The 25,038-nt window shown below is 51.3% G+C and overlaps 1 protein-coding gene across 1 annotated transcript; it reads left to right on the top strand.

Annotated features, from left to right (window-relative positions):
- The first annotated feature begins 2,158 nt into the window (after nucleotides 1-2,158).
- On the top strand, nucleotides 2,159-19,704 carry LOC140458834 (tapasin-like). Its single transcript, XM_072553512.1, has 3 exons — nucleotides 2,159-2,500; nucleotides 14,693-15,019; nucleotides 19,543-19,704. Exons 1-3 carry the CDS (start codon nucleotides 2,239-2,241, stop codon nucleotides 19,689-19,691), a joined length of 738 nt encoding a protein of 245 aa, XP_072409613.1. The 5' UTR covers nucleotides 2,159-2,238; the 3' UTR covers nucleotides 19,692-19,704.
- Nucleotides 19,705-25,038: the final 5,334 nt, after the last annotated feature.

The raw sequence follows: 25,038 nt of genomic DNA, 5'->3' as shown, positions 1-25,038 counted from the left end.
ACAATTTCCCATGGCCAATCCACCCTAACCTACACATCCCTGGGCACTATGGGACAATTTCCCATGGCCAATCCACCCGAACCTGCACATCCCTGGGCACTATGGGACAATTTCCCATGGCCAATCCACTCTAACCTGCACATCCCTGGGCACTATGGGACAATTTCCCATGGCCAATCCACCCTAACCTACACATCCCTGGGCACTTTGGGACAATTTCCCATGGCAAATCCACCCTAACCTACACATCCCTGGGCACGATGGGACAATTTCCCATGACCAATTCACCCTTACCTACACATCCCTGGACACTATGGGACAATTTCCCATGGCCAATCCACCCTAACCTGTACATCCCCGGGCACTATGGGACAATTTCCCCTGACTAATGCACCTAACCTGCACATCCCTGGACACTATGGGACAATTTCCCATGGCCAAGCCACCCTAACCTACGCATCCCTGGACACTATGGGACAATTTCCCATGGCCAATCCACCCTAACCTACACATCCCTGGACACTATGGGACAATTTCCCATGACCAATCCACCCTAACCTGCACATCCCTGGACACTATGGGACAATTTCCCATGGCCAATCCACCCGAACCTACACATCCTTGGGCACTATGGGACAATTTCCCATGGCCAATCCACCCTAACTTACACATCCCTGGGCACTATGGGACAATTTCCCATGGCCAATCCACCCTAACCTACACATCCCTGGACACTATGGGACAATTTCCCATGGCCAATCCACCCTAACCAACACATCCCTGGGCACTATGGGACAATTTCCCATGGCCAATCCACCCTAACCTACACATCCCTGGACACTATGGGACAATTTCCCATGGCCAATCCACCCTAACCTACACATCCCTGGGCACTATGGGACAATTTCCCATGGCCCATCCACCCTAACCTGCACATCCCTCGGCACTATGGGACAATTTCCCATGGCCAATCCACCCTAACCTGCACATCCCTGGGCACTATGGGACAATTTCCCATGACCAATCCACCCTAACCTGCACATCCCTGGGCACTATGGGAGGAAAATGGCGCACTCGTAGCAAACCCACACAGACATGGGGAGAATGTGCAAACCCCACACAGGGTATTAGTCCTGCCTTAAAGACACTGGTCTCAGACAGAGCGCTGGGAGGGGGAGTTTCCTCAGCCGATCCTCTGGAAGGGGGACAGAGGATGGAGGAGGGGAAGGGAGGAGCTATCTGGAGATGTGCCACTGAGCAGGTTGGGACTTGATGGGAGTAGATGGAGACCAGCTGCTATGCAGGGGGACCTGGGTGTCCTTGTGCATGAATCACAGGAGCTTGGTCTGCTGATGCAGCAGGTCATTAGGAAGGCCAATGGAATATTGTCCTTCATTGCTAAAGGGATGGAGTTTAAAAGCAGGGAGGTTATGTTGCAGCTGTACACAGTGCTGGTGAGAGTATACCTGGAGCTCTGCGTGCAGTTTTGGTCTCCTTACCTGAGAAAGGATGTATTGGCACTGGAGGGGGTGCAGAGGAGGGTCACTCGGTTGATTCCAGAGTCGAGGGGGTTGGTTTATGAGGAGAGACTGAGCAGACTGGGATTATATTGATTGGAATTCAGAAGAATGAGAGGGGATCGAACAGAAACATATAAAATTATGAAGGGAATGAATGAGATAGAAGCAGGGAGAATGTTTCCACTGGCAGGTGAAACTAGAATTAGGGGGGGCGTAGCCTCAAAATGAGGGGGAGCAGATTTCGGACTGAGCTGAGGAGGAACTTCATCACCCAGGGAGTTGGGAATCTGTGGGATCCTCTCCTCAGGGAAGTGGTTGGGACTACCTTGTTGAATGCTTTCAAAGTGAAGATGAATTGATTTCCGAGCAGTAAGGGAATTCAGGGTGATGGAGGGTGGGTGGGGTCAGTGGAGCTGAGGTCACAGGAAGGTCAGCCATAATCTGACCGAATGGTGGATCAGGATCGATGGGCCAAATGGCCCACTCCAGCCTCTGGTTGTGAAAGCACCTCATTGTGACCCAGAGAAGAGGAGGTGCGCAGGTAATAACCCCCTTCACAGGACGGCCAGCGCTCCCCAGCCCAGCCCATTTTGCGCGTTCCTGGTTTTCCCACAACGATGACCTCTCCTCTCCCGCAGTTGTCCTGAACGTCTTCTCCCGCACTCCGAGCGTGAGGACGGGACTGGGGCATGATGTCCTCCTGGACTGCGGATTCGCCATGGACAGGCAGACTGGCTTCGCCGTGGAGTGGCGTTACCAGTTCAAGGGCAGCGGGCACTTGGTCTACGCTTACAACGGTGCCCACGACCGGGTGGACATGGCAGAGGCTGGCACAGAGATGTTCTTTTACGAAGCGCACAGTCGGGGGAACGCCTCACTGTTAATCCGAAACGTGGAGATCAGGCACGAGGGCAGCTACATCTGCACCATCTACATGCCGAACCTGCACGCTCAGCAATCCATCGAACTCCAAATCACAGGTAAATCTACACGCTCAGCAATCCATCCACCTCCAAATCACAGGTAAACCTACACGCTCAGCAATCCATCGAACTCCAAATCACAGGTAAACCTACACACTCAGCAATCCATCGAACTCCAAATCACAGGTAAACCTACACGCTCAGCAATCCATCCACCTCCAAATCACAGGTAAACCTACACGCTCAGCAATCCATCCACCTCCAAATCACAGGTAAATCTACACACTCAGCAATCCATCCACCTCCAAATCACAGGTAAACCTACACGCTCAGCAATCCATCCACCTCCAAATCACAGGTAAACCTACACGCTCAGCAATCCATCGAACTCCAAATCACAGGTAAACCTACACGCTCAGCAATCCATCGAACTCCAAATCACAGGTAAACCTACACACTCAGCAATCCATCCACCTCCAAATCACAGGTAAACCTACACGCTCAGCAATCCATCGAACTCCAAATCACAGGTAAACCTACACGCTCAGCAATCCATCGAACTCCAAATCACAGGTAAACCTACACGCTCAGCAATCCATCGAACTCCAAATCACAGGTAAAGCTTCACACTCAGCAATCCATCCACCTCCAAATCACAGGTAAACCTACACACTCAGCAATCCATCGAACTCCAAATCACAGGTAAACCTACACGCTCAGCAATCCATCCACCTCCAAATCACAGGTAAACCTACACATTCAGCAATCCATCCACCTCCAAATCACAGGTAAACCTACACGCTCAGCAATCCATCGAACTCCAAATCACAGGTAAACCTACAATCTCAGCAATCCATCCACCTCCAAATCACAGGTAAACCTACACGCTCAGCAATCCATTCACCTCCAAATCACAGGTAAACCTACACGCTCAGCAATCCATCGAACTCCAAATCACAGGTAAACCTACACACTCAGCAATCCATCCACCTCCAAATCACAGGTAAAGCTTCACACTCAGCAATCCATCCACCTCCAAATCACAGGTAAACCTACACGCTCAGCAATCCATCGAACTCCAAATCACAGGTAAACCTACACGCTCAGCAATCCATCGAACTCCAAATCACAGGTAAACCTACACGCTCAGCAATCCATCGAACTCCAAATCACAGGTAAACCTACACGCTCAGCAATCCATCCACCTCCAAATCACAGGTAAACCTACACGCTCAGCAATCCATCGAACTCCAAATCACAGGTAAACCTACACACTCAGCAATCCATCCACCTCCAAATCACAGGTAAAGCTTCACACTCAGCAATCCATCCACCTCCAAATCACAGGTAAACCTACACGCTCAGCAATCCATCGAACTCCAAATCACAGGTAAACCTACACGCTCAGCAATCCATCGAACTCCAAATCACAGGTAAACCTACACGCTCAGCAATCCATCCACCTCCAAATCACAGGTAAACCTACACGCTCAGCAATCCATCGAACTCCAAATCACAGGTAAACCTACACGCTCAGCAATCCATCGAACTCCAAATCACAGGTAAACCTACACGCTCAGCAATCCATCCACCTCCAAATCACAGGTAAAGCTTCACACTCAGCAATCCATCCACCTCCAAATCACAGGTAAACCTACACGCTCAGCAATCCATCGAACTCCAAATCACAGGTAAACCTACAGGCTCAGCAATCCATCGAACTCCAAATCACAGGTAAAGCTTCACACTCAGCAATCCATCCACCTCCAAATCACAGGTAAACCGACACGCTCAGCAATCCATCGAACTCCAAATCACAGGTAAACCTACAGGCTCAGCAATCCATCGAACTCCAAATCACAGGTAAACCTACACGCTCAGCAATCCATCGAACTCCAAATCACAGGTAAACCTACACGCTCAGCAATCCATCGAACTCCAAATCACAGGTAAACCTACACGCTCAGCAATCCATCCACCTCCAAATCACAGGTAAACCTACACACTCAGCAATCCATCCACCTCCAAATCACAGGTAAACCTACACGCTCAGCAATCCATCGAACTCCAAATCACAGGTAAACCTACACACTCAGCAATCCATCGAACTCCAAATCACAGGTAAACCTACACACTCAGCAATCCATCCACCTCCAAATCACAGGTAAACCTACACACTCAGCAATCCATCGAACTCCAAATCACAGGTAAACCTACACGCTCAGCAATCCATCGAACTCCAAATCACAGGTAAACCTACATGCTCAGCAATCCATCCACCTCCAAATCACAGGTAAACCTACACGCTCAGCAATCCATCCACCTCCAAATCACAGGTAAACCTACACGCTCAGCAATCCATCCACCTCCAAATCACAGGTAAACCTACACGCTCAGCAATCCATCGAACTCCAAATCACAGGTAAACCTACACGCTCAGCAATCCATTCACCTCCAAATCACAGGTAAACCTACACGCTCAGCAATCCATCCACCTCCAAATCACAGGTAAACCTACACGCTCAGCAATCCATCGAACTCCAAATCACAGGTAAACCTACACGCTCAGCAATCCATCGAACTCCAAATCACAGGTAAACCTACACGCTCAGCAATCCATTCACCTCCAAATCACAGGTAAACCTACACACTCAGCAATCCATCCACCTCCAAATCACAGGTAAAGCTTCACGCTCAGCAATCCATCGAACTCCAAATCACAGGTAAACCTACACGCTCAGCAATCCATCGAACTCCAAATCACAGGTAATCCTACACGCTCAGCAATCCATCGAACTCCAAATCACAGGTAAACCTACACGCTCAGCAATCCATCCACCTCCAAATCACAGGTAAACCTACACGCTCAGCAATCCATCGAACTCCAAATCACAGGTAAACCTACACACTCAGCAATCCATCCACCTCCAAATCACAGGTAAAGCTTCACACTCAGCAATCCATCCACCTCCAAATCACAGGTAAACCTACACGCTCAGCAATCCATCGAACTCCAAATCACAGGTAAACCTACACGCTCAGCAATCCATCGAACTCCAAATCACAGGTAAACCTACACGCTCAGCAATCCATCCACCTCCAAACCACAGGTAAACCTACACGCTCAGCAATCCATCCACCTCCAAATCACGGTAAACCTACACGCTCAGCAATCCATCCACCTCCAAATCACAGGTAAAGCTTCACACTCAGCAATCCATCCACCTCCAAATCACAGGTAAACCTACACGCTCAGCAATCCATCGAACTCCAAATCACAGGTAAACCTACACGCTCAGCAATCCATCGAACTCCAAATCACAGGTAAACCTACACGCTCAGCAATCCATCGAACTCCAAATCACAGGTAAACCTACACGCTCAGCAATCCATCCACCTCCAAATCACAGGTAAACCTACACGCTCAGCAATCCATCGTACTCCAAATCACAGGTAAACCTACACGCTCAGCAATCCATCCACCTCCAAATCACAGGTAAACCTACACACTCAGCAATCCATCCACCTCCAAATCACAGGTAAACCTACACGCTCAGCAATCCATCGAACTCCAAATCACAGGTAAACCTACACGCTCAGCAATCCATCCACCTCCAAATCACAGGTAAAGCTTCACACTCAGCAATCCATCCACCTCCAAATCACAGGTAAACCTACACGCTCAGCAATCCATCGAACTCCAAATCACAGGTAAACCTACACGCTCAGCAATCCATCGAACTCCAAATCACAGGTAAACCTACACGCTCAGCAATCCATCCACCTCCAAATCACAGGTAAACCTACACACTCAGCAATCCATCGAACTCCAAATCACAGGTAAACCTACACGCTCAGCAATCCATCCACCTCCAAATCACAGGTAAACCTACACGCTCAGCAATCCATCCACCTCCAAATCTCGGGTAAACCTACACGCTCAGCAATCCATCGAACTCCAAATCACAGGTAAACCTACACGCTCAGCAATCCATCGAACTCCAAATCACAGGTAAACCTACACGCTCAGCAATCCATCGAACTCCAAATCACAGGTAAACCAACACGCTCAGCAATCCATCCACCTCCAAATCACAGGTAAACCTACACGCTCAGCAATCCATCCACCTCCAAATCACAGGTAAACCTACACGCTCAGCAATCCATCCACCTCCAAATCACAGGTAAACCTACACACTCAGCAATCCATCCACCTCCAAATCACAGGTAAACCTACACACTCAGCAATCCATCCACCTCCAAATCACAGGTAAACCTACACACTCAGCAATCCATCCACCTCCAAATCACAGGTAAAGCTTCACACTCAGCAATCCATCCACCTCCAAATCACAGGTAAACCTACACGCTCAGCAATCCATCGAACTCCAAATCACAGGTAAACCTACACGCTCAGCAATCCATCGAACTCCAAATCACAGGTAAACCTACACGCTCAGCAATCCATCCACCTCCAAATCACAGGTAAACCTACACGCTCAGCAATCCATCCACCTCCAAATCACAGGTAAAGCTTCACACTCAGCAATCCATCCACCTCCAAATCACAGGTAAACCTACACGCTCAGCAATCCATCCACCTCCAAATCACAGGTAAACCTACACACTCAGCAATCCATCGAACTCCAAATCACAGGTAAACCTACACACTCAGCAATCCATCGAACTCCAAATCACAGGTAAACCTACACACTCAGCAATCCATCGAACTCCAAATCACAGGTAAACCTACACACTCAGCAATCCATCGAACTCCAAATCACAGGTAAACCTACACGCTCAGCAATCCATCCACCTCCAAATCACAGGTAAACCTACACACTCAGCAATCCATCGAACTCCAAATCACAGGTAAACCGACACGCTCAGCAATCCATCCACCTCCAAATCACAGGTAAACCTACACGCTCAGCAATCCATCCACCTCCAAATCACAGGTAAACCTACACGCTCAGCAATCCATCCACCTCCAAATCACAGGTAAACCTACACGCTCAGCAATCCATCCACCTCCAAATCACAGGTAAACCTACACACTCAGCAATCCATCGAACTCCAAATCACAGGTAAACCTACACGCTCAGCAATCCATCGAACTCCAAATCACAGGTAAACCTACACGCTCAGCAATCCATCCACCTCCAAATCACAGGTAAACCTACACGCTCAGCAATCCACCGAATTCCAAATCACAGCTAAACCTACACACTCAGCAATCCATCGAACTCCAAATCACAGGTAAACCTACACACTCAGCAATCCATCCACCTCCAAATCACAGGGAAACCTACACGCTCAGCAATCCATCCACCTCCAAATCACAGGTAAACCTACACGCTCAGCAATCCATCCACCTCCAAATCACAGGTAAACCTACACGCTCAGCAATCCATCCACCTCCAAATCACAGGTAAACCTACACGCTCAGCAATCCATCCACCTCCAAATCACAGGTAAACCTACACGCTCAGCAATCCATCCACCTCCAAATCACAGGTAAACCTACACGCTCAGCAATCCATCGAACTCCAAATCACAGGTAAACCTACACACTCAGCAATCCATCCACCTCCAAATCACAGGTAAACCTACACGCTCAGCAATCCATCCACCTCCAAATCACAGGTAAAGCTTCACACTCAGCAATCCATCCACCTCCAAATCACAGGTAAACCTACACGCTCAGCAATCCATCCACCTCCAAATCACAGGTAAACCTATACGCTCAGCAATCCATCGAACTCCAAATCACAGGTAAACCTACACGCTCAGCAATCCATCGAACTCCAAATCACAGGTAAACCTACACGCTCAGCAATCCATCGAACTCCAAATCACAGGTAAACCTACACGCTCAGCAATCCATCCACCTCCAAATCACAGGTAAACCTACACGCTCAGCAATCCATCGAACTCCAAATCACAGGTAAACCTACACACTCAGCAATCCATCGAACTCCAAATCACAGGTAAACCTACACGCTCAGCAATCCATCGAACTCCAAATCACAGGTAAACCTACACGCTCAGCAATCCATCGAACTCCAAATCACAGGTAAACCTACACGCTCAGCAATCCATCCACCTCCAAATCACAGGTAAACCTACACGCTCAGCAATCCATCGAACTCCAAATCACAGGTAAACCTACACGCTCAGCAATCCATCCACCTCCAAATCACAGATAAACCTACACGCTCAGCAATCCATCGAACTCCAAATCACAGGTAAACCTACACACTCAGCAATCCATCCACCTCCAAATCACAGGTAAACCTACACGCTCAGCAATCCATCCACCTCCAAATCACAGATAAACCTACACGCTCAGCAATCCATCGAACTCCAAATCACAGGTAAACCTACACACTCAGCAATCCATCCACCTCCAAATCACAGGTAAACCTACACGCTCAGCAATCCATCCACCTCCAAATCACAGGTAAACCTACACGCTCAGCAATCCATCGAACTCCAAATCACAGGTAAACCTACACGCTCAGCAATCCATCGAACTCCAAATCACAGGTAAACCTACACGCTCAGCAATCCATCGAACTCCAAATCACAGGTAAACCTACACGCTCAGCAATCCATCCACCTCCAAATCACAGGTAAACCTACACGCTCAGCAATCCATCCACCTCCAAATCACAGGTAAACCTACACGCTCAGAAATCCATCGAACTCCAAATTACAGGTAAACCTACACACTCAGCAATCCATCCACCTCCAAATCACAGGTAAACCTACACGCTCAGCAATCCATCGAACTCCAAATCACAGGTAAACCTACACGCTCAGCAATCCATCGAACTCCAAATCACGGTAAACCTACACGCTCAGCAATCCATCCACCTCCAAATCACAGGTAAACCTACACGCTCAGCAATCCATCCACCTCCAAATCACAGGTAAACCTACACACTCAGCAATCCATCCACCTCCAAATCACAGGTAAACCTACACGCTCAGCAATCCATTGAACTCCAAATCACAGGTAAACCTACACGCTCAGCAATCCATCGAACTCCAAATCACAGGTAAACCTACACGCTCAGCAATCCATCGAACTCCAAATCACAGGTAAACCTACACGCTCAGCAATCCATCCACCTCCAAATCACAGGTAAAGCTTCACGCTCAGCAATCCATCCACCTCCAAATCACAGGTTAACCTACACACTCAGCAATCCATCGAACTCCAAATCACAGGTAAACCTACACGCTCAGCAATCCATCGAACTCCAAATCACAGGTAAACCTACACGCTCAGCAATCCATCCACCTCCAAATCACAGGTAAACCTACACGCTCAGCAATCCATCGAACTCCAAATCACGGTAAACCTACACACTCAGCAATCCATCCACCTCCAAATCACAGGTAAAGCTTCACGCTCAGCAATCCATCCACCTCCAAATCACAGGTAAACCTACACGCTCAGCAATCCATCGAACTCCAAATCACAGGTAAAACTACACGCTCAGCAATCCATCGAACTCCAAATCACAGGTAAACCTACACGCTCAGCAATCCATCCACCTCCAAATCACAGGTAAACCTACACGCTCAGCAATCCATCGAACTCCAAATCACAGGTAAACCTACACGCTCAGCAATCCATCGAACTCCAAATCACAGGTAAACCTACACACTCAGCAATCCATCCACCTCCAAATCACAGGTAAACCTACACGCTCAGCAATCCATCGAACTCCAAATCACAGGTAAACCTACACGCTCAGCAATCCATCGAACTCCAAATCACGGTAAACCTACACACTCAGCAATCCATCCACCTCCAAATCACAGGTAAACCTACACGCTCAGCAATCCATCCACCTCCAAATCACAGGTAAACCTACACGCTCAGCAATCCATCCACCTCCAAATCACAGGTAAACCTACACGCTCAGCAATCCATCCACCACCAAATCACAGGTAAACCTACACGCTCAGCAATCCATCGAACTCCAAATCACAGGTAAACCTACACGCTCAGCAATCCATCGAACTCCAAATCACAGGTAAACCTACACGCTCAGCAATCCATCGAACTCCAAATCACAGGTAAACCTACACGCTCAGCAATCCATCGAACTCCAAATCACAGGTAAACCTACACGCTCAGCAATCCATCGAACTCCAAATCACAGGTAAACCTACACGCTCAGCAATCTATCCACCTCCAAATCACAGGTAAAGCTTCACACTCAGCAATCCATCCACCTCCAAATCACAGGTAAACCTACACGCTCAGCAATCCATCGAACTCCAAATCACAGGTAAACCTACACGCTCAGCAATCCATCGAACTCCAAATCACAGGTAAACCTACACGCTCAGCAATCCATCCACCTCCAAATCACAGGTAAACCTACACGCTCAGCAATCCATCCACCTCCAAATCACAGGTAAACCTACACGCTCAGCAATCCATCGAACTCCAAATCACAGGTAAACCTACATGCTCAGCAATCCATCGAACTCCAAATCACAGGTAAACCTACACGCTCAGAAATCCATCGAACTCCAAATCACAGGTAAACCTACACGCTCAGCAATCCATCGAACTCCAAATCACAGGTAAACCTACACGCTCAGCAATCCATCGAACTCCAAATCACAGGTAAACCTACACGCTCAGCAATCCATCCACCTCCAAATCACAGGTAAACCTACACGCTCAGCAATCCATCGAACTCCAAATCACAGGTAAACCTACACGCTCAGCAATCCATCGAACTCCAAATCACAGGTAAACCTACACACTCAGCAATCCATCCACCTCCAAATCACAGGTAAACCTACACGCTCAGCAATCCATCGAACTCCAAATCACAGGTAAACCTACAATCTCAGCAATCCATCGAACTCCAAATCACAGGTAAACCTACACGCTCAGCAATCCATCCACCTCCAAATCACAGGTAAACCTACACGCTCAGCAATCCATCGAACTCCAAATCACAGGTAAACCTACACGCTCAGCAATCCATCCACCTCCAAATCACAGGTAAACCTACACGCTCAGCAATCCATCGAACTCCAAATCACAGGTAAACCTACACACTCAGCAATCCATCGAACTCCAAATCACAGGTAAACCTACACGCTCAGCAATCCATCCACCTCCAAATCACAGGTAAACCTACACACTCAGCAATCCATCCACCTCCAAATCACAGGTAAACCTACACGCTCAGCAATCCATCGAACTCCAAATCACAGGTAAACCTACACGCTCAGCAATCCATCGAACTCCAAATCACAGGTAAACCTACACGCTCAGCAATCCATCGAACTCCAAATCACAGGTAAACCTACACGCTCAGCAATCCACCGAATTCCAAATCACAGGTAAACCTACACGCTCAGCAATCCATCCACCTCCAAATCACAGGTAAAACTACACGCTCAGCAATCCACCGAATTCCAAATCACATGTAAACCTACACGCTCAGCAATCCATCGAACTCCAAATCACAGGTAAACCTACACGCTCAGCAATCCATCCACCTCCAAATCACAGGTAAACCTACACGCTCAGCAATCCATCCACCTCCAAATCACAGGTAAAACTACACGCTCAGCAATCCACCGAATTCCAAATCACATGTAAACCTACACGCTCAGCAATCCATCCACCTCCAAATCACAGGTAAACCTACACGCTCAGCAATCCATCCACCTCCAAATCACAGGTAAACCTACACGCTCAGCAATCCATCGAACTCCAAATCACAGGTAAACCTACACGCTCAGCAATCCATCGAACTCCAAATCACAGGTAAACCTACACACTCAGCAATCCATCCACCTCCAAATCACAGGTAAACCTACACGCTCAGCAATCCATCGAACTCCAAATCACAGGTAAACCTACACGCTCAGCAATCCATCCACCTCCAAATCACAGGTAAACCTACACGCTCAGCAATCCATCGAACTCCAAATCACAGGTAAACCTACACGCTCAGCAATCCATCGAACTCCAAATCACAGGTAAACCTACACGCTCAGCAATCCATCGAACTCCAAATCACAGGTAAACCTACACACTCAGCAATCCATCCACCTCCAAATCACAGGTAAACCTACACGCTCAGCAATCCATCCACCTCCAAATCACAGGTAAACCTACACGCTCAGCAATCCATCGAACTCCAAATCACAGGTAAACCTACACGCTCAGCAATCCATCGAACTCCAAATCACAGGTAAACCTACACACTCAGCAATCCATCCACCTCCAAATCACAGGTAAACCTACACGCTCAGCAATCCATCGAACTCCAAATCACAGGTAAACCTACACGCTCAGCAATCCATCCACCTCCAAATCACAGGTAAATACTGAAGGAACGGCCGATATATTTCCAAGTCGGGATGGGGAGGGGCTCGGAGGGGAACTTGCAGGGGGTGGGGTCCCCATGGATCTGCTGCCCCTTGTCCTTCTGGGTGGAAGTGGTCGTGGGTTTGGAAGGAATGGCCGACACGTTTCCAAGTCGGGAGGGGGAGGAGCTCAGGAAAGTGACTCCAATTGGTTGGCCTCCATAACGAGAGGCTTGGAGTACAGGAGCAGGGAGGTCTCGCTGTAACTGGACCAGGGGGGTATTGGTGAGACCCACCCCGCCAGGGTCCGGTACAGTTTTGGGGGTCTCTGTGTCTGGGGAAAGATGTCCTGGCGACGGGAGGGAGAACAGCGATGGTTTCCCAAACTGATCCCTGGGATGACAGGACTGACTGAGGAAGAGAGACCGGATGGGGTTGGGATTATGTTCACTGGAGTTTAGGAGAGTGAGGAGGTGGGGTGGGATCTCAGAAAGGTATAAAATCCCAACAGGGATTGGACAGGGTAAACACAGGCAGGATGGTCCTGATGACCAGGACTGGGGGGGGGAGACTGAGTTGGATGGTCAGCCAGGGCAGCTTCACTCCCTGAGGAACAGGTAGGTTTGTAATTCCTATCCAACACGGACTCACGGTCAGCATTCTATTCTTATTTTCAGATTTTCATTTGTAATGGAAACCAAATCCCACCCTGTGTGGGCATGGCTGGATTTGAACCCAGTTCCCAAGAACGTGGCTGTCTGGTTTACCAGCAGAGCGCTGATACCTGTGAGGGAAGGGGGTGCACCTCCAGCCTTCAATGGTTACACACTATCCCAATGGTGACAGCATTATCCTGGGCTCCAGAGGTCACTGACTGGGTATGATTAATGATCTCTGACCCACAGTGAAGGGGTGAGATAGTATCGAATCCCTACAGTGTGGAAACAGGCCCTTCGGCCCAAAACATTCACACCGACCCTCTGAAGATTAACCCACCCAGACACATACCCCGATCCTACACTTACCCCCTGACCAATCCATCCTAACCTGCACATCCCTGGACACTATGGGACAATTTCCCATGGCCAATCCATCCTAACCTACACATCCCTGGGCACAATGGGACAATTCCCCATGGCCAATCCACCCTAACCTGCACATCCCTGGACACTATGGGACAATTTCCCATGGCCAATCCACCCTAACCTACACATCCCTGGGCACTATGGGACAATTTCCCATGGCCAATCCACCCTAACCTGCACATCCCTGGGCACTATGGGACAATTTCCCATGGCCAATCCACCCTAACCTGCACATCCCTGGGCACTATGGGACAATTTCCCATGGCCAATCCACCCTAACCTGCACATCCCTGGGCACTATGGGCCAATTTCCCATGGCCAATCCACCCTAACCTGCACATCCCTGGGCACTATGGGACAATTTCCCATGGCCAATCCATCCTAACCTATACATCCCTGGGCACTATGGGCCAATTTCCCATGACCAATCCACCCTAACCTACACATCCCTGGGCACTATGGACAATTTCCCATGGCCAATCCACCCTGACCTGCACATCCCTGTGACACTATGGGACAATTTCCCCATGGCCAATCCACCCTAACCTGCACATCCCTGGGCACTATGGGACAATTTCCCAAGGCCAATCCACCCTAACCTGCACTTCTTTGGACTGTGGGAGGAAACCGGAGCACCCGGAGCAAACCCACACAGACACGGGGAGAATGTTCCAGCCTCACACAGACAGTCACCTGAGGCCATAGAATCCTGCAGTGAGGCAGCAGTGCTAACCACTGTGACGCTGGTGGGACGGGCAGTGTGGTGTGGTGTGGGTGAGTAACGGAGCCTGATCTCTGTTGGTAGAGCGTCCCAAGGTGACGGTGAGTCCAGATCCTCTGGTGCTGGTGCCTGGCCAGGAGCAGACAGTGACCTGCGATGTCTCCTCCTATTACCCACTGGATGTGACGGTGAGCTGGACCAGGAAGGGTGTAGCGGGGAACAGTAGCTCGGAGCACATCACTGACAGTTTGCTGAGTGGGCACCGTCAAAATCCCGATGGAACATACAACATGAGCAGCTACCTGAGGGTGGTGCCCAGCTGGGAGGACCACCTCACCACCTACACCTGCTACGTCGACCACGACTCCATCAAGACCCCCGTGCGCAAGACCGTCACCCTGAAGGTCGCAGGTACATGGTGCGTGGGAGGCGGAGTGCTAAAGGGGGGAAACGGGGCCACATGGCAGAGACAAGACCCTATGGCCCAATCCTCCATGATAGACAGGTTTCTCAGACCAAATTTAACCCATTATCCTGCGATCAGCCCATATCGGAATCTGGGCGGGATGGTGACGATGGGAGACTTGTCGTTATTAGGGACATTGAGTATCCGGGCGGGATGGTGACGATGGGAGACTTGTCGTTATGAGGGACATTGAGTATCCGGGCGGGATGGTGACGATCGGAGACGTGTCGTTATTAGGGACATTGAGTATCCGGGCGGGATGGTGACGATGGGAGACTTGTCGTTATTAGGGACATTGAGTGTCCGGGTGGGATGGTGACGATGGGAGACTTGTCGTTATGAGGGACATTGAGTATCCGGGCGGGATGGTGACGATGGGAGACTTGTCGTTATTAGGGACATTGAGTGTCCGGGTGGGATGGTGACGATGGGAGACTTGTCGTTATTAGGGACATTGTGTATCCGGGCGGGATGGTGACGATGGGAGACTTGTCGTTATTAGGGACATTGAGTATCCGGGCGGGATGGTGACGATGGGAGACTTGTCGTTATGAGGGACATTGAGTATCCGGGCGGGATGGTGACGATGGGAGACTTGTCGTTTATAGGGACATTGAGTATCCGGGCGGGATGGTGACGATGGGAGACTTGTCGTTTATAGGGACATTGAGTATCCGGGCGGGATGGTGACGATGGGAGACTTGTCATTATTAGGGACATTGAGTATCCGGGCAGGATGGTGACGATCGGAGACTTGTCGTTATTAGGGACATTGAGTGTCCGGGTGGGATGGTGACGATGGGAGACTTGTCGTTATTAGGGACATTGTGTATCCGGGCGGGATGGTGACGATGGGAGACTTGTCGTTATTAGGGACATTGAGTATCCGGGCGGGATGGTGACGATGGGAGACTTGTCGTTATGAGGGACATTGAGTATCCGGGCGGGATGGTGACGATGGGAGACTTGTCGTTATTAGGGACATTGAGTATCCGGGCGGGATGGTGACGATGGGAGACTTGTCGTTATTAGGGACATTGAGTATCCGGGCGGGATGGTGACGATGGGAGACTTGTCGTTATTAGGGACATTGAGTATCCGGGCGGGATGGTGACGATGGGAGACTTGTCGTTATGAGGGACATTGAGTATCCGGGCGGGATGGTGACGATGGGAGACTTGTCGTTATTAGGGACATTGAGTATCCGGGCGGGATGGTGATGATGGGAGACTTGTCGTTATTAGGGACATTGTGTATCCGGGTGGGATAGTGATGATGGGAGACTTGTCGTTATTAGGGACATTGAGTATCCGGGCGGGATGGTGACGATGGGAGACTTGTCGTTATTAGGGACATTGAGTATCCAGGTGGGATGGTGACGTTGGGAGACTTGTCGTTATTAGGGACATTGTGTATCCGGGTGGGATGGTGACGATGGGAGACTTGTCGTTATTAGGGACATTGTGTATCCGGGCGGGATGGTGACGATGGGAGACTTGTCGTTATTAGGGACATTGAGTATCCGGGCGGGATGGTGACGATCGGAGACTTGTCGTTATTAGGGATATTGAGTGTCCGGGTGGGATGGTGACGATCGGAGACTTGTCGTTATTAGGGATATTGAGTGTCCGGGTGGGATGGTGACGATGGGAGACTTGTCGTTATTAGGGACATTGAGTATCCGGGCGGGATGGTGACGATGGGAGACTTGTTGTTATTAGGGACATTGAGTATCCGGGCGGGATGGTGACGATGGGAGACTTGTCGTTATGAGGGACATTGAGTATCCGGGCGGGATGGTGATGATCGGAGACTTGTCGTTATTAGGGACATTGAGTATCCGGGCGGGATGGTGACGATGGGAGACTTGTCGTTATTAGGGACATTGAGTATCCGGGTGGGATGGTGACGATGGGAGACTTGTCGTTATTAGGGACATTGAGTATCCGGGCGGGATGGTGACGATGGGAGACTTGTCGTTATTAGGGACATTGAGTATCCGGGTGGGATGGTGACGATGGGAGACTTGTCGTTATTAGGGACATTGAGTATCCGGGCGGGATGGTGACGATCGGAGACTTGTCGTTATTAGGGATATTGAGTGTCCGGGTGGGATGGTGACGATGGGAGACTTGTCGTTATTAGGGACATTGAGTATCCGGGCGGGATGGTGACGATGGGAGACTTGTCGTTATTAGGGATATTGAGTGTCCGGGTGGGATGGTGATGATGGGAGACTTGTCGTTATTAGGGACATTGAGTATCCGTGCGGGATGGTGACGTTGGGAGACTTGTTGTTATTAGGGACATTGTGTATCCGGGCGGGATGGTGACGATGGGAGACTTGTCGTTATTAGGGACATTGTGTATCCGGGCGGGATGGTGACGATGGGAGACTTGTCGTTATTAGGGACATTGAGTATCCGGGCGGGAGGGTGACGATGGGAGACTTGTCGTTATTAGGGACATTGAGTATCCGGGCGGGATGGTGACGATGGGAGACTTGTCGTTTATAGGGACATTGAGTGTCCGGGCGGAATGGTGACGATGGGAGACTTGTCGTTATTAGGGACATTGAGTATCCGGGCGGGATGGTGACGATGGGAGACTTGTCGTTATTAGGGACATTGAGTATCCGGGCGGGATGGTGACGATGGGAGACTTGTCGTTATTAGGGACATTGAGTATCCGGGCGGGATGGTGACGTTGGGAGACTTGTCGTTATTAGGGACATTGAGTATCCGGGCGGGATGGTGACGATCGGAGACTTGTCGTTATTAGGGACATTGAGTATCCGGGTGGGATGGTGATGATGGGAGACTTGTCGTTATTAGGGACATTGTGTATCCGGGCGGGATGGTGACGATGGGAGACTTGTCGTTATTAGGGACATTGTGTATCCGGGCGGGATGGTGACGATGGGAGACTTGTCGTTATTAGGGACATTGAGTGTCCGGGCGGGATGGTGATGATCGGAGACTTGTCGTTATTAGGGACATTGTGTATCCGGGTGGGATGGTGACGATGGGAGACTTGTCGTTATTAGGGATATTGAGTATCCGGGTGGGATGGTGACGATGGGAGACTTGTCGTTATTAGGGACATTGTGTATCCGGGCGGGATGGTGACGATGGGAGACTTGTCGTTATTAGGGACATTGTGTATCCGGGCGGGATGGTGACGATGGGAGACTTGTCGTTATTAGGGACATTGAGTATCCGGGCGGGATGGTGACGATGGGAGACTTGTCGTTATTAGGGACATTGAGTATCCGGGTGGGATGGTGATGATGGGAGACTTGTCGTTATTAGGGACATTGTGTATCCGGGCGGGATGGTGACGATGGGAGACTTGTCGTTATTAGGGACATTGTGTATCCGGGCGGGATGGTGACGATGGGAGACTTGTCGTTATTAGGGACATTGAGTATCCGGGCGGGATGGTGACGATGGGAGACTTGTCGTTATTAGGGACATTGAGTATCCGGGTGGGATGGTGACGATGGGAGACTTGTCGTTATTAGGGACATTGAGTGTCCGGGCGGGATGGTGACGATGGGAGACTTGTCGTTATTAGGGACATTGAGTATCCGGGCGGGATGGTGACGATGGGAGACTTGTCGTTATTAGGGACATTGTGTATCCGGGCGGGATGGTGACGATGGGAGACTTGTCGTTATTAGGGACATTGAGTATCCGGGCGGGATGGTGACGATGGGAGACTTGTCGTTATTAGGGACATTGAGTATCCGGGCGGGATGGTGACGATGGGAGACTTGTCGTTATTAGGGACATTGAGTATCCGGGCGGGATGGTGACGATGGGAGACTTGTCGTTATTAGGGACATTGAGTATCCGGGCGGGATGGTGACGATGGGAGACTTGTCGTTATTAGGGACATTGAGTGTCCGGGCGGGATGGTGACGATGGGAGACTTGTCGTTATTAGGGACATTGAGTGTCCGGGCGGGATGGTGACGATGGGAGACTTGTCGTTATTAGGGACATTGAGTGTCCGGGCGGGATGGTGACGATGGGAGACTTGTCGTTATTAGGGACATTGAGTGTCCGGGCGGGATGGTGACGATGGGAGACTTGTCGTTATGAGGGACATTGAGTGTCCGGGCGGGATGGTGACGATGGGAGACTTGTCGTTATTAGGGACATTGAGTATCCGGGCGGGATGGTGATGATCGGAGACTTGTCGTTATTAGGGACATTGAGTATCCGGGCGGGATGGTGACGATGGGAGACTTGTCGTTATTAGGGACATTGAGTGTCCGGGCGGGATGGTGACGTTGGGAGACTTGTCGTTATGAGGGACATTGAGTGTCCGGGCGGGATGGTGACGATGGGAGACTTGTCGTTATGAGGGACATTGAGTGTCCGGGCGGGATGGTGATGATCGGAGCGTTGTTGTCACTGAGTCCATGGGGCTGCTGAGGAATGTCTCTGATCCTCTGTCCACAGGAGCGTCTGGCCCATCCCTTGATGATGCCATTGGGATGTTTCTCTGTGCTTTTATTGTGTACGGAATATTAAAGTTCCTCTACTGGATATTCATGGAGAAAGGTAAACAGCCCAACGGTACATTGAACGATCAGTCAGGAGATCTGTAACTCTCAGTCACATCCCCAAGGGCAGTTCGACTACACTGAAGGTCCCAATAAACCCCACAATGGGCAAAACAGCAGCAGGAGTAGACCATTCGGCCCATCCAGTCTGCTCCACCATTCGATCTTGATTGTTATCTTTCCCAACCTCATTCTCCTGCCTTCTCTCTGTAACCCTGACCCCATTACCAATCAAGAACCACTCTCTCTCCATCTTTAATGCACTCAATGACCTGAACCCCCACCATCTTGTGCAACACTGAATTCCAGAGTCCCCACCCTCTGTCAGGAAATTCCTCCTCATCTCAGTTCGAAAGGGTTGGTCCCTTCACCCTGAAGCTGTGCCCTCGGGTCCTAGTCTCTCCTACTGGTGCCAACATCTTCTCCATGTCCACTCTATCCAGATCACTCAGGATTCTCAAAGTTTCAAATGGATTCCTCCCTCTCATCCTTTGGAATTCTATTGAGCACAGATCCAGAATCCTCAAACCCTTCTCAAGCCCTTCATCCCTTGGATCATTCTTTGTAAATCTCGATTAGACTCTCTCCAATGCCAGCGCATCCTTCCTTAGATACAGAGCCCAAAACTGACCACGATATCCCACAGTGATGAAACCAGATCCTTATCCAGCCTCAGCTGTGCATCCCTGCTCTTGTATTCTAGCCCTCTTGAAGTGAATGCTAACATTACATTTATCTTCCTAACTGCCACCTAATCCTACCTGTCTATCTGAGGAGTCTGAATTCAGGAATTCTTTCAAGTCCTTTCACATTTCATATTTCTGAAGCCTTTCCCCATTTAGAAAACAGTATGTTCCTGTTCTTCCTGCCAAAGTGCAGACCCTTACACTTTCCCACATTGGATTCCATCTGACACTTCTTTGCCCAATATTTTTTCAGCCTCCCCAAGTCCTTCTGCAGCCTCCCCACCTCCTGAACACGACCTGTCCCTCCACCTGCCCTTGTGACACCTGCAATATTACACCGACAATATGGCTGTTATATTAGCACGCGGGGTATATTTTATGTACGTTATATTACAGTGTGATTGTTTTATATACGTTATATTACAGTGGTCACATTGGTATATCTCTATACCCCCCTACACCCCTCCGTATCTCTATACCCCAGCCACATCCCTTTGTATCACTATACCCCCCCCACACCCCTCTGTATCTCTATACCCCCCCACACCCCTCCGTATCTCTATACCCCCCCACTCCCCTCCGTATCTCTATACCCCCCCCCACACCCCTCCGTATCTCTATACCCCCCCACTCCCCTCCGTATCTCTATACCCCCCCCACTCCCCTCCGTATCTCTATACCCCCCCCACACCCCTCCGTATCACTATACCCCCCCCACACCCCTCCGTATCTCTATACCCCCCCACTCCCCTCCGTATCTCTATACCCCCCCCACACCCCTCCGTATCTCTATACCCCCCCCACACCCCTCCGTATCTCTATACCCCCCCCACCCCTCTGTATCTCTATACCCCCCACACCCCTCCGTATCTCTATACCCCCCCCACACCCCTCCGTATCTCTATACCCCCCCACACCCCTCCGTATCTCTAATACCCCCCCCACACCCCTCCGTATCTCTATACCCCCCCACACCCCTCCGTATCTCTATACCCCCCCCACACCCCTCCGTATCTCTATACCCCCCCACACCCCTCTGTATCTCTATACCCCCCCCACACCCCTCTGTATCTCTATACCCCCCCCACCCCTCTGTATCTCTATACCCCCCACACCCCTCTGTATCTCTATACCCCCCCCACCCCTCTGTATCTCTATACCCCCCCACACCCCTCCGTATCTCTATACCCCCCCCACACCCCTCCGTATCTCTATACCCCCCCCACACCCCTCTGTATCTCTATACCCCCCCCACACCCCTCTGTATCTCTATACCCCCCCCACACCCCTCCGTATCTCTATACCCCCCCCACACCCCTCCGTATCTCTAATACCCCCCCCACACCCCTCCGTATCTCTATACCCCCCCCACACCCCTCTGTATCTCTATACCCCCCCACACCCCTCCATATCTCTATACCCCCCCACACCCCTCTGTATCTCTATACCCCCCCCACACCCCTCTGTATCTCTATACCCCCCCCACACCCCTCTGTATCTCTATACCCCCCCCACACCCCTCCGTATCTTTATACACCCCCCACACCCCTCTGTATCTCTATACCCCCCCCACACCCCTCTGTATCTCTATACCCCCCCACACCCCTCCGTATCTCTATACCCCCCCCACACCCCTCTGTATCTCTATACCCCCCCACACCCCTCCGTATCTCTATACCCCCCCCACACCCCTCCGTATCTCTATACCCCCCCCACACCCCTCCGTATCTCTATACCCCCCCCACACCCCTCTGTATCTCTATACCCCCCCCACACCCCCCTGTATCTCTATACCCCCCCCACACCCCTCCGTATCTCTATACCCCCCCCACACCCCTCTGTATCTCTATACCCCCCCCACACCCCTCCGTATCTCTATACCCCCCCCACACCCCTCCGTATCTCTATACCCCCCCCACACCCCTCCGTATCTCTATACCCCCCCACACCCCTCCGTATCTCTAATACCCACCCCACACCCCTCCGTATCTCTATACCCCCCCACACCCCTCTGTATCTCTATACCCCCCCACACCCCTCCGTATCTCTATACCCCCCCACACCCCTCTGTATCTCTATACCCCCCCCACACCCCTCCGTATCTCTAATACCCCCCCCACACCCCTCTGTATCTCTATACCCCCCCACACCCCTCTGTATCTCTATACCCCCCCCACCCCCTCTGTATCTCTATACCCCCCCCACACCCCTCTGTATCTCTATACCCCCCACACCCCTCTGTATCTCTATACCCCCCCCACCCCTCTGTATCTCTATACCCCCCCCACACCCCTCTGTATCTCTATACCCCCCCCACACCCCTCTGTATCTCTATACCCCCCCCACACCCCTCTGTATCTCTATACCCCCCCTACCCCCCCACACCCCTCTGTATCTCTATACCCCCCCCCACACCCCTCTGTATCTCTATACCCCCCCACACCCCTCCGTATCTCTATACCCCCCCCACACCCCTCTGTATCTCTATACCCCCCCCACACCCCTCTGTATCTCTATACCCCCCCCACACCCCTCCGTATCTCTATACCCCCCCCGCACCCCTCTGTATCTCTATACCCCCCCCCACACCCCTCTGTATCTCTATACCCCCCCACACCCCTCTGTATCTCTATACCCCCCCACACCCCTCTGTATCTCTATACCCCCCCCCACACCCCTCTGTATCTCTATACCCCCCCCACACCCCTCCGTATCTCTATACCCCCCCACACCCCTCTGTATCTCTATACTCCCCCACACCCCTCTGTATCTCTATACCCCCCCACACCCCTCTGTATCTCTATACCCCCCCCACACCCCTCTGTATCTCTATAACCCCCCCACACCCCCTCTGTATCTCTATACCCCCCCACACCCCTCTGTATCTCTATACCCCCCACACACCCCTCTGTATCTCTATACCCCCCCCCACACCCCTCCGTATCTCTATACACCCCCACACCCCTCTGTATCTCTATACCCCCCCCCACACCCCTCTGTATCTCTATACCCCCCCCCCACACCCCTCTGTATCTCTATACCCCCCACACCCCTCTGTATCTCTATACCCCCCCCCACACCCCTCTGTATCTCTATACCCCCCACACCCCTCTGTATCTCTATACCCCCCCACACCCCTCTGTATCTCTATACCCCCCCACACCCCTCTGTATCTCTATACCCCCCCACACCCCTCTGTATCCCTATACCCCCCCACACCCCTCTGTATCTCTATACCACCCCCCCACACCCCTCTGTATCTCTATACCCCACCACACCCCTCTGTATCTCTATACCCCCCCCACACCCCTCTGTATCTCTATACCCCCCCCACACCCCTCTGTATCCCTATACCCCCCCACACCCCTCTGTATCTCTATACCACCCCCCCACACCCCTCTGTATCTCTATACCCCACCACACCCCTCCTGTATCTCTATACCCCCCCACACCCCTCCTGTATCTCTATACCACCCCCCCACACCCCTCTGTATCTCTATACCCCACCACACCCCTCTGTATCTCTATACCCCCCCACACCCCTCCGTATCTCTATACCCCCCCCCCACACCCCTCTGTATCTCTATACCCCCCACACCCCTCTGTATCTCTATACCCCCCCCACACCCCTCTGTATCTCTATACCCCCCCCCCACACCCCTCTGTATCTCTATACCCCCCCCACACCCCTCTGTATCTCTATACCCCCCCCCCACACCCCTCTGTATCTCTATACCCCCCCCCACACCCCTCTGTATCTCTATACCCCCCACACCCCTCTGTATCTCTATACCCCCCCCACACCCCTCTGTATCTCTATACCCCCCCACACCCCTCTGTATCTCTATACCCCCCACACCCCTCGTATCTCTATACCCCCCCACACCCCTCTGTATCTCTATACCCCCCCCCCACACCCCTCTGTATCTCTATACCCCCCCCCACACCCCTCTGTATCTCTATACCCCCCCCCCACACCCCTCTGTATCTCTATACCCCCCCCCCACACCCCTCTGTATCTCTATACCCCCAACACCCCTCTGTATCTCTATACCCCCCCACACCCCTCTGTATCTCTATACCCCCCCCCACACCCCTCTGTATCTCTATACCCCCCCACACCCCTCTGTATCTCTATACCCCCCCCACACCCCTCTGTATCTCTATACCCCCCCCCACACCCCTCTGTATCTCTATACCCCCCCACACCCCTCTGTATCTCTATACCCCCCCCCACACCCCTCTGTATCTCTATACCCCCCCCCACACCCCTCTGTATCTCTATACACCCCCCCCCCACACCCCTCTGTATCTCTATACCCCCCCCCACACCCCTCTGTATCTCTATACCCCCCCCCACACCCCTCTGTATCTCTATAACCCCCCCCCACACCCCTCTGTATCTCTATACCCCCCCCACACCCCTCTGTATCTCTATACCCCCCCCACACCCCTCTGTATCTCTATACCCCCCCACACCCCCTCTGTATCTCTATACCCCCCCCACACCCCTCTGTATCTCTATACCCCCCCCACACCCCTCTGTATCTCTATACCCCCCCCCACACCCCTCTGTATCTCTATACCCCCCCCACACCCCTCTGTATCTCTATATCCCCCCCCACACCCCTCCGTATCTCTATACCCCCCCCCCACACCCCTCTGTATCTCTATACCCCCCCCCACACCCCTCTGTATCTCTATAT

The sequence above is a fragment of the Chiloscyllium punctatum genome, chromosome 34 (assembly GCF_047496795.1).
Source record: "Chiloscyllium punctatum isolate Juve2018m chromosome 34, sChiPun1.3, whole genome shotgun sequence".
NCBI lineage: Eukaryota > Metazoa > Chordata > Chondrichthyes > Orectolobiformes > Hemiscylliidae > Chiloscyllium > Chiloscyllium punctatum.
The sequence above is the reverse complement of the archived record's forward strand: the minus strand, read 5'-3'. Positions and strand labels throughout refer to the sequence as shown.

What these genes read in the sequence shown, in the direction of transcription:
- LOC140458834 (XM_072553512.1), top strand. Translation starts at nt 2,239, where the DNA reads ATGGACAGGCAGACTGGCTTCGCCGTGGAGTGGCGTTACCAGTTCAAG. An exon ending in CATCGAACTCCAAATCACAG is followed by an intron (nt 2,501 to 14,692) that starts GTAAATCTACAC and finishes CTCTGTTGGTAG; the next exon opens with AGCGTCCCAAGGTGACGGTG. An exon ending in CGTCACCCTGAAGGTCGCAG is followed by an intron (nt 15,020 to 19,542) that starts GTACATGGTGCG and finishes CTCTGTCCACAG; the next exon opens with GAGCGTCTGGCCCATCCCTT.